Raw genomic sequence first — 10,000 nt, 5'->3', positions numbered from 1 at the left:
AAATTTTTAAAAACTTCAAAACTCCAGACAAAAAAAAAGTACAGTTTGTTAAGAGTCAAGAAATTTATGATTTTTAAACCCAACGCTTTTATGTAAAATAGTAGTCAAGGTCTCTGGGTACAAAAAAAAAAAAAAAAATAGATTCTCGGACTCCTAGTCCTGTTTGTTCTCAATTAAGTTCATAAATCTCTATATATTTTTGAAGCTTTACATGGATTACAAACTCTAGTTAACAACTGAGAACAAACTTTGAAGTTCCTTTTGGGACTTCACAGTTATAAATATATAATGAAAAATATAAATATAAACATATTATTTATAAAAATATAACTATACTTGATAATTTGATTAGTTACCAAATAAAATAAAAAAGACGGAAAAAAAATAACATGCCAGGTTTGTAACTTTCTTTAGAATGCATGCTTTTATAACTTAAAAGTTGCTTCGCTTTCTCTAGATTTTCACAGAGTTCTTCTTCATCGCTACTGCTTTTATTAGTCTGTTTATCTTGTGACTTTTTTAACTGTTTATGTTCCATATAAGACTAAATAAAAATGTTCATATTATCATATATTCACTATGTAGCTTATATAACACAATATTACATAACACAATATATTCAAAAACTTCTGTGACTAAAATAGTAGGTCTATTTAAGAAAATTGAAGTAAAATATGAAGCTCTTTTTTTATAAGTATATAATTATATAAGGATGTAAACAGAAGTTCTCAATTTCAAAAAAGAAATTTGTTTTGCATGTAAAGCCTAAAGTAATTGGATAGTGAAACAATATATACATACTATAAAGTAAAAATCAGAAATGTTGCAGTCACCACTAAGTATACTCATGAGACTTATTTTAAAAATCCACTCTTTTTCTTTTGCTGACATCATTTGGGAAGCATTCATTTTTACAAAAAAATCATCTTCATCATAGTCAGTTTCATTGTACCTCTTCCATGGTTGACTATTTCTATAATAATTTTGATATAAACTTCCTTCTCTACCATTATAATTTCTCTGATTTGGAGTAGCATTCATGTGCATTGCAACTGAAACAAAAAATGTAAACCCAATTACTGACTTATTTTGATTTTTTATTTTTCTTACATTTATAATATTTTAAACATTTTTACCTGGGTCATGGAGAAACGGATTTTGAGCTATTATATGAGGAGAAAAGACTGGTGGAGCACCTAACAAAACTGGAGATTGGAAACCTCCTAATATAAATTGCTTGTTTATCATCATAAGCGGGGACATTTGAAATTGATCAATAGGGTATGGATATGGATATCCTATCTTACCACTGTAATCCTATAAAAAAATAATAATTATAATTTGTAATTAAGAATAAAACTTTTAAAGTAATACATGTTTAGTAGAGAATTAATTTTATGCATGTAATTACTGTTTTATTTTAATAATTGAGTATATAAAAGAAAATATATTTTTGCTTTTGTCATATGTTTATTTACACTGTAAAAAAAACTCTGTAGTATTTATCAGACTTTTTTTGTTGTTATGTTACGGAAAAAATCAGTTTTCAATAAATTACGGCCTTTAACCTATACTTTTAAAACTTTAGAAATAATCACATCATTTTATATGATTTTTTCGCATTTATGATAAGGAGAAGTTTAAATTATGGACTTTAACCATAGTATAGCATCTAATTTACAGTGCACCAGATTTCTTTTTTACGAGGAAAAATTATGCACATATATTGTTTCAAGTTAGAGATTTTATTATATTTATATTTGTTTAACTGGAACTAAAGTGTTATATGTTGTTAAAGAAGTGCATATGCAAAAAATTCTCTTTAATTTAGATTAAGGATGCTGTAATAAATAGATATAGATATTAATTATAAATAGATACTTCTGTAAATTAGTTTTCTATATTATAGTATAATATAAGAAACTAATTTACAGAAGTACCTATTTTTAATAAATATCTATATAAGAAAAGGTTTTTATACCATATAAATCCTATATAATTTATATAGGATTTATATTGTATAAAAACCTTTTCTTATGTATTGAATTTTTTAAAGTTCATATTATTTAGTGTTACGTTTTTATAGTATATAAAAAAAACAACTAAACAATCAGAACTTTAAAAACTTCATAAGAAAAGGATCTTATAGCATTGTAAATAAATAAAACATTTACTAATAAGTCAAGTTTTATTTACAATTTTATTTAGACATTATATTGAACATGCGATTGACAATGTATTTATTTGAGATTATTTATTTGTTTCATAAGAAAAAATATATATATATATATATATACACATACATATATATATACATACATATATATCTGTGTGTGTCTATGCCAACTTTCTAACTTTCTCTCTAATATCTTTATATATATATATATATATATATATATAAAATAAAATTTACATAAATTATGTAAAGCATTATATGTAGCAAGAGTTCCTATCAAATGAACTTGATATTGAATATAAGTTGCAAATTCTAACACTTAGTGCAATAATGTCCGCTGTCTCTATGCCAACTTTCTAACTCGACTTTTTCTCTTTCTTTCTTTCTAATATCCTTCATTCTTCTTAAAATCACTCACTCTTGGTCTGCAAAGGGGTTATGATGCTCTTTAGTGAGCTGAACTCGTCTTCATGGGCCTAGGTATGCGGCCTTTATATGGTAATTAGCCGAAAGATAAACCATATGGAGGATAAATGCATGGGAAGAAGGAATATATTAAATAAAATAGTATGTTAGATGTATTTTTATATATTTTTTTGTAGTGCAGACTTTTTAAAAAAGCTCTCTTAATTATTATTCTCGTTATCTGATCTATACCTAAATTATTCAAAATTATGGTTTTTGACAAAGTTATCTGTATAATAGAAATTTTGACGTTAATAATTGTTAAATTATTATTTAATTATTTGTTTATATTTATACAATTTATATTATACTGATTAATTTTGATTGCAACTTTTAAAATGAAATACTACTGAAAGTTTTTCTCAGGTTCATGGTTTGATTTCGGTTTCAACCCAACCTTGAATTTCAAATGTACCTAGATCTAAATCTTCCAGTGCTATGCTAGACAATTGGATAGATGTTTTCAAAATTTCCTGGAAAAGCTGCCAGCTGAAATCAAGGATTTACTCCATAAAAATGCTCCTTTTGCCGAAACACGAAAGTACAATTATAAGGGTCATTTGTGATAATATACTTTTATACTTTTCATACTTGTTTATAAAAAATCTTTAAAAATCCAAAGTGTTTTCATATTACCTGTAATGTATTCTTTAACTTCATTATTTTAGATTATTCACTTCCCCAAGGCCCGGGGGGGGGGGCACTACAGTCGAGGAGGCTACTCATTTTTTTGTGTTTTTTTTTTTTTAGTTGTTATTCATTGTGCAACCCTCTCTCAACTCTTAAACTCCGAAACACGAACCTTGCTGAGCAAGGAAGCTGCGCAGAGAAACTAAGTTGAGCACAGTACTTCCAGGGACGTGGTGGGAGTCGAACTCTGAACTCTTGCCACTACACCACTACCGCATTTACTTCTAACTAGAGATGTGACGCGTTTTTTTGGTTCTTGTTTTTTTGATCGTTTTTTTGGGGAAAAAACGCAGAGTTCTGTTTTTTTAGAAATATTTAAAAATTCATCATTTAAGCTACTAAATTTAACTTTAATGGCAATATTATTAAACACATTTTAATTTCAGATTTATATAGGAAAACAAAGGTTGAATTTGACTAAAATTCTTTTTCTTTTGGTATGTTTAAAGGTTTTATTGTTAATGTTTAGGTTAACACGGTTATAGCAGTCCTGTATAAAAAATTATTAGTTAACTTTATCTTCCTCTATTTAATTTTTATTGACTTTATTGTTATATATTGACACAATAAACACTTTTTATCTAAACTTACTATAGTTAAATACATTTACTTAATTTTATTTAATATTTGATATATATATATATATATATTATTATTATTATTATTATTATTATTAATTTACTGTACTTATAAGGTTTTGAGTTGCAAATAAAAAGTTATAAGCAGTTTTAAAAGCTCTTTTTAATAATCAATTATGTTCTCTATTTAATTATATTTCAATTTTAGATATTTTGCATAACATAGTAAATTTTAGTTTTAAAAATGAGTAAAGCAGGCCATACAAGAGGGAGAAATAAAACCATAGTTGCCAACTTATTTATATCCATGAAACAAATTAGCAAAATGGAAAGAGTTAAATGTTCCTTTTGCTTTGACATTATGTCTAAAAACGGAACTCAAATGACTAAGCATATTGAAAAATGTTGAAAATGTCCTAAAGAAATAAAAAGTCTATATGCAAATAAATTAGTTCATAGTCAAAAACAGCAAGACTCTTCTGGAGATGCTGAACCAAAAGCAAAAAATCCACGATCTGATTTTTTTGGAACATCCTCTTCTGAATCAATTTGTAGAAGTAAAACACCAAGTTCCGTGTTTGACAGCATGACAAAAACTGAAAAGATGTGTTTTATATTTTTAAATTTTAAGATTTAATTGAAGAAATAACTGATATGGCAACTAGTTTATTAAAAGTTCATGATGCATAGATTTAAGATTTGTTTCATAAATGGCTGATGTACCAAATTGACATTATCTTTTGCAGGAACTGATTGATACACACCTAGCCAGAGCAACATATGCTAGTGGATCGTCACTCCACATAAAATAGAAAATGATTTACTTAACAGACTGGTAGACTTTTAAAATATGCATATTATTTTATAAATAATCTTGATATTAAATTTATAACAAACAAAACTGAAAACCATTTCAGTAAGCAGAAATAATATATCAGTAAATAGGTTTATAATACTTATATAGTACAGTATAAATATATCCTAAACTGTATTGTTGGAACATTAAGCCATTCTGGTGAATATATGGCAAATGAAATAAAGAAAGTTTTAGAAGAAATTAATCCTAATAAAGTTTTGGGCATTGTGAATGACAATGCTGCAAATATGAAAAATGCATGGACTCGTCTAAAAGATTGTTATCCCCATCTTTATTGCTATGGATGCATTTCACATGGTTTAAATTTACTGTTCACAGATTTTTTTAAATTGACAACTTTAAGTGTTTTGATGTCACAAGTAACTGATATTGTTAAAGAGATAAAAAAGTCTTATTTATCTGATGCAACATTTAGAGATATACAAAAAAAAATCAGCTGGTGTAGTAACATCCATTTCCTTGAAACTACCTGTGCGAACTAGGTAATACAACTAAAAGTATAAATATAATGTATATTACAAAAAAAATTGAACTATGTAACTAATTTTATTATACAATCATAAAAATAGATTTAATAAATTCCTTTACTCTAAAAACTTAACAGTTAGCCCATTCTCAAAAAAGGAAGAAGAAGAAGCCAAAAAAATCTTCAAGAAAAGAAAAGATTTTTGTTTAACAGAAATTCACTTGGCTGCCAATATACTAGATCCCAAATTTCAAGGCAGAGTCTTGACTGGAGAAAAAAAGGTATTTACATAATTCATATATGATTCTTAAAACCAAGTTTTACTTTTAATGCCCAAGGCTAAAATGACTTGGGCATTAAAAGTAAAATTTTGGAAAAATTTTGAATAACATTAAATACTATTTTCAAATTTGAAAATACTATTTAAATTAATAAAGTAATTGTAAAATTATTGAAAGAAAAATCTTTTTATAGATTGATGCATGTAAGGCAATACACAACATTGCTGCAAGTATGCCTGAAGTAAACAAAGAAATTATGATGTTTGACTTGGCTAATTACCAATCAAATGGTGGTATTTTTTCAAAACCTTTTATTTGGACTGCAGGTAGAATAACTCAACCCATAAATTGGTGGAAAGAGTTGTGTTCCTTTACTGAACTATTAAAAGTTTGTCTAGAATTCTTCAGCTACCAGCTTCAAGTGCAGTATGCGAGAGAAGTTTTAGCACTTATTCTACATTCATAGTGCAAAAAGAAATCTCTTAACGACTGAAAGGGCTGGAAAAAGAGTTTTCATTTCACAAAATTTAAAACTTGAAAATGTTGAAAACACCAGTAATGAAAATGGTACAAGCATAACTACTCCTCAAATTAATAATGCAAGTGTGAATAAAGTTCCTAGCACTTCAATGCCTTGGTCAGAGTCTGAAGCAGTTAATATAGAAAGTGACAGTGACTTTGTTTATGAATCATTAAATGAAGGTAGTCTAGGGCAGGAAGACTCGAACTCAGAAAGCACACCTAATTAGAATATCTTATAGTTTAAATACATGTTAAAATTACTAAATTATTGAATTTTTTGCTTAAATATTTATCCTTTTTTTTAATTGAGTATATACTACACTACACAGTGCTACACTACTTAGCACTAAATTAACAACGAATTAAAACTAATAAAACATTATTATTCAAAAATATTAAAATATTTAAATTAAATAAAGTTAAGGTTTTTTTTATTAGGGGTTACTGGCAATATAATTCAAAATATGTAACAAACAATGTAAAACTAAATTATTACATAATAAATATTAGGGTTGTCTAATTCTTTAAAGATTTGAAGTCTGATATAAAATAAGCATCATATTGTATATTAGTATATTTAAATTATGGTTTTAGTATATTTAAATTATAATTTAAATATTACTGCATCCTGATTATCTGCAACTGTACACTCGACATGCCCACTCTACATACAAATTTTAAATATTTTCAACATTACTTTCTTTTCTTTTTTTTTTTACCATAAATAATGATTTATTAAGTTGATCTAATTGTTATGTAGAAATATGGTAAAAATGAATCCTGAAAAAGGAAATAAAATTGAAAAAAAACCCTGGTAAAAAACAGTATGTTGGACCTCATCCAAAATTTTTGAGTTTTGTAAACGAACTAGCGCTGTTTGAATGGATAGAGCATCAAAAGATTTTTTGATTATATTTATTATAACTTTATAACATATTATATATATAATAACCATTATAATAAAGTACACTTTGTCATAATAAAATATTATTCTTTTCATAAATATTATATAATATATATATATATAATAACTACTTTAATATAATATAACTTGTTTATATTTATTATTACTATAATAATTATTTCATCAACATATTAGGAGTCCAAGAAAATTGAATTTAAGAAAACGAGTAAAAACTGAGCTACTCATAGTTGTGCATCAACAGAAATTGATATATTTTAGACTGTTTTACGTATGATCTATATGATTAAAATAAATTTTCTTAAATGTTTTGTACACTTTGAACTCAAAACTACTGAGTTTTTTATGTTGTGTTTGATGTGTATTATATTATAGTTTATAAGAGTAGTTTCTTAATAGTCGAATTACATTTTTATAACAAAATACATCTATTCATTTATTTTTGACATTCATGTAAGCTCTGTAAAATAGGTTAAGTAACTGTCTATTTTCTGAATTAAGGGAGTTTTTCCATTAAATTGAATGGAAAAAATGAAATACAGAAACCGTAAATTTTACAGTGAAAGTGTTGTCTCTTTGCTGCCTGATTTTCTCCATTAATTTGTACAGAAAAAATGAAATACGGAAACCGTAAATTTTATGGAGAAAGTTATGTATCTTTCTTAACAGACTTTTTCCGTTGATTTTTACGGAAAATAGAATGCCGGAAATTCTCCATTGAATCTACGGTGAAATTTTTAAGTGTACAATTGAAACAATGATAAGAATTTATTAAAAACAATTTATTTTTGACTTTGGCGTAAACTCTATAAAATGAGTTAAATAACCGTCTGTTTGCTGATTTAACAGAGTTTTTCCGTTAATTTGTAGGGAAAAAATGAAATACAGAAAACGTAAATTTTGCGGAGAAAGTTCTGTATCTTTTTTAACTGACTTTTTCCATTGACTTTTACTTTTTTTACATGTAAAATTTCAACTTACTTAAAAATAAACTAAATAAAAATCAAATTAAAATTTAATTTATTAACCAAAAAATAAAATTCTAAATTGTTTCGACTAATTGGTATCGAACTTTTTAGTTTTTTAAGTTTTTATTACAAATTTAAAATTTAAAAAACATTAAAATATTTCTTAATATTGTAACTGTTTGTAGTTATATTTATATGTAATCTATAATTCTTTGACTTTATTGTGTGTTTAATTTTTTAATAGTAATCTTAGTTTTTTAAATTTTAAACTTCAGTCTTTGAATTTTCGATTTGAATAATGCTGAAAAACTTAAACAACTTGGTATACTTGTAGCAATAATAAAGTTAATAAAATATAGTGACAACAGGAAGCTAATATTCAAGCATAAAACATTTTTTTAAATAAAAACTGTAGTAAACATTGTATACAAGCGTTGCTATGCTAGTAATACTGGTTTCACTAAATCATTAGGTAAACAAAATTAATTACATACCATGTTTAGTAAAGAAGATACTATTTAGTAAAGATAAGTTAGTAAAATAGAGCTCTCTGATAGTAATAATTAGGGATAAAAATTATTGATTAATGGGAACATGAAATATTAAAAAGCATGAAAAAATTAAAATAATAATATCATAAATATTTCTTAAATAATTTTGATAAACTAAAATTTATGTTATAATTATAAACAGGGTTCCAAGAAATTCTAAGAAAATACTTTGAAAATAATAATTGAAAATTTATTTAAGAATACCTGGTAGAAGTTTCAAATTTTAGTTAAAATCAGCAAATATTTATATTAAGCGATTTTTTCTGTTAACAAACTATATTTTTAGAGTATTAATTTTTGAATTATTTAAAAACTTTCTAAAGTTGCAAAATAATGGTTTAGCAAAAAACTCCTGAACATTTAAAAGGTCTTTAATGTATATATATATAAACAAAGTTTTTCAAAAGTAGGGTCAACCTCGTGCTCAAAAAAAAGCAATATTATACAAAAATTTCAAAAATCATAATTATTTTATAAAAAAAACTTGTTAAAAAAACATCACTAAAAAACTTGTAAAAATGCACTTTTTTATTTTTAGTTTATTTTGTTATTTTAAATTGATAGTTTTTATGAATTAAAATTTAAAATAATAATTTTTATACAAAACAATTATTATTTTCAAAATTTTTATATAATTTTGTTTCTTTCAAGTAACAGGTTAACTACTTTTGAAGAACTTTTTTAACATATAAGTAAAAAATTTTTACTTTATAATTTAATGAGACCCTTTAAATGTTCAAGGGTTTTATGACACATTTGAAAAATATTTTTGTTCAAAAAATTTTTAAACTCAGTATTATTTTATTGCATAGAACACATTTAAAGCTTGGACAAGGCAATTTTTAGAAACTTGTTTTATGATCAGGGATGTGAAGTTGGAATCCGGAGTACCTGTTTTTACCTGGAATCCAGAGTCCTGCCCATCATAAAAATTATTGGGACTCCAGGACTCCAGGATTTTGTAAATTTTATATCAGCATATGAATGTTTCCTAACTAACACTTATTAACTTCTATAAGTTTGTTAATTTAAATTTGTTTAACCAACAGTTATGTAACTTTAAACCAGTAAAAGCACTAACGCTTAAGTAGAAGAAAGTATTTTTCGAATGCGTTTTTCTAATGATATTGTTTACACTAAAGACTTTTAAAACTAATAAAATAGTTTTAAAAGTTTTTTAAACACAGTTAGAAAGTATCATTTTAAATTATTTTAACGTATATATATATATATATATATATATATATATATATATATATATATATATATATATATATATATATATATATATATCAGGCCTTGTTACGAGATTTCGCTGCGTAGCGAAAACGCGTAACGCATTTTTAAGTAACTCAACTCAGCAAATATATTTTGCATCGTTAGAAGTTATATTGCGTCACTAGCGTCTTTACAAGTACCGCATTGTAATTAAAGTTATTTTATTAACGCGTTAAAAATCATACAAAAAGTTTTTTTTTTCTCACTATAACAAAAGTTACAAATA

The 10,000-nt window shown here is 25.1% G+C and overlaps 1 protein-coding gene across 4 annotated transcripts in view; it reads right to left on the bottom strand.

Moving 5' to 3' along the window:
• Positions 1-10,000, bottom strand: part of LOC100213876 (protein PAT1 homolog 1) — a 41,454-nt gene that overhangs the window by 16,264 nt on the left and 15,190 nt on the right. For all 4 annotated transcript variants that reach the window (XM_065811998.1, XM_065812001.1, XM_065812000.1 and 1 more), the window contains 3 exons: positions 1,137-1,317; positions 802-1,052; positions 394-544 (listed from right to left, as the gene is read on the bottom strand). In XM_065811998.1, coding sequence (XP_065668070.1) covers positions 394-544; positions 802-1,052; positions 1,137-1,317 — 583 coding nt within the window. The remainder of the gene's footprint in view (positions 1-393; positions 545-801; positions 1,053-1,136; positions 1,318-10,000) is intronic.

The sequence above is a fragment of the Hydra vulgaris genome, chromosome 12 (genome assembly GCF_038396675.1).
Source record: "Hydra vulgaris chromosome 12, alternate assembly HydraT2T_AEP".
Lineage (NCBI taxonomy): Eukaryota > Metazoa > Cnidaria > Hydrozoa > Anthoathecata > Hydridae > Hydra > Hydra vulgaris.
The sequence above is the reverse complement of the archived record's forward strand: the minus strand, read 5'-3'. Positions and strand labels throughout refer to the sequence as shown.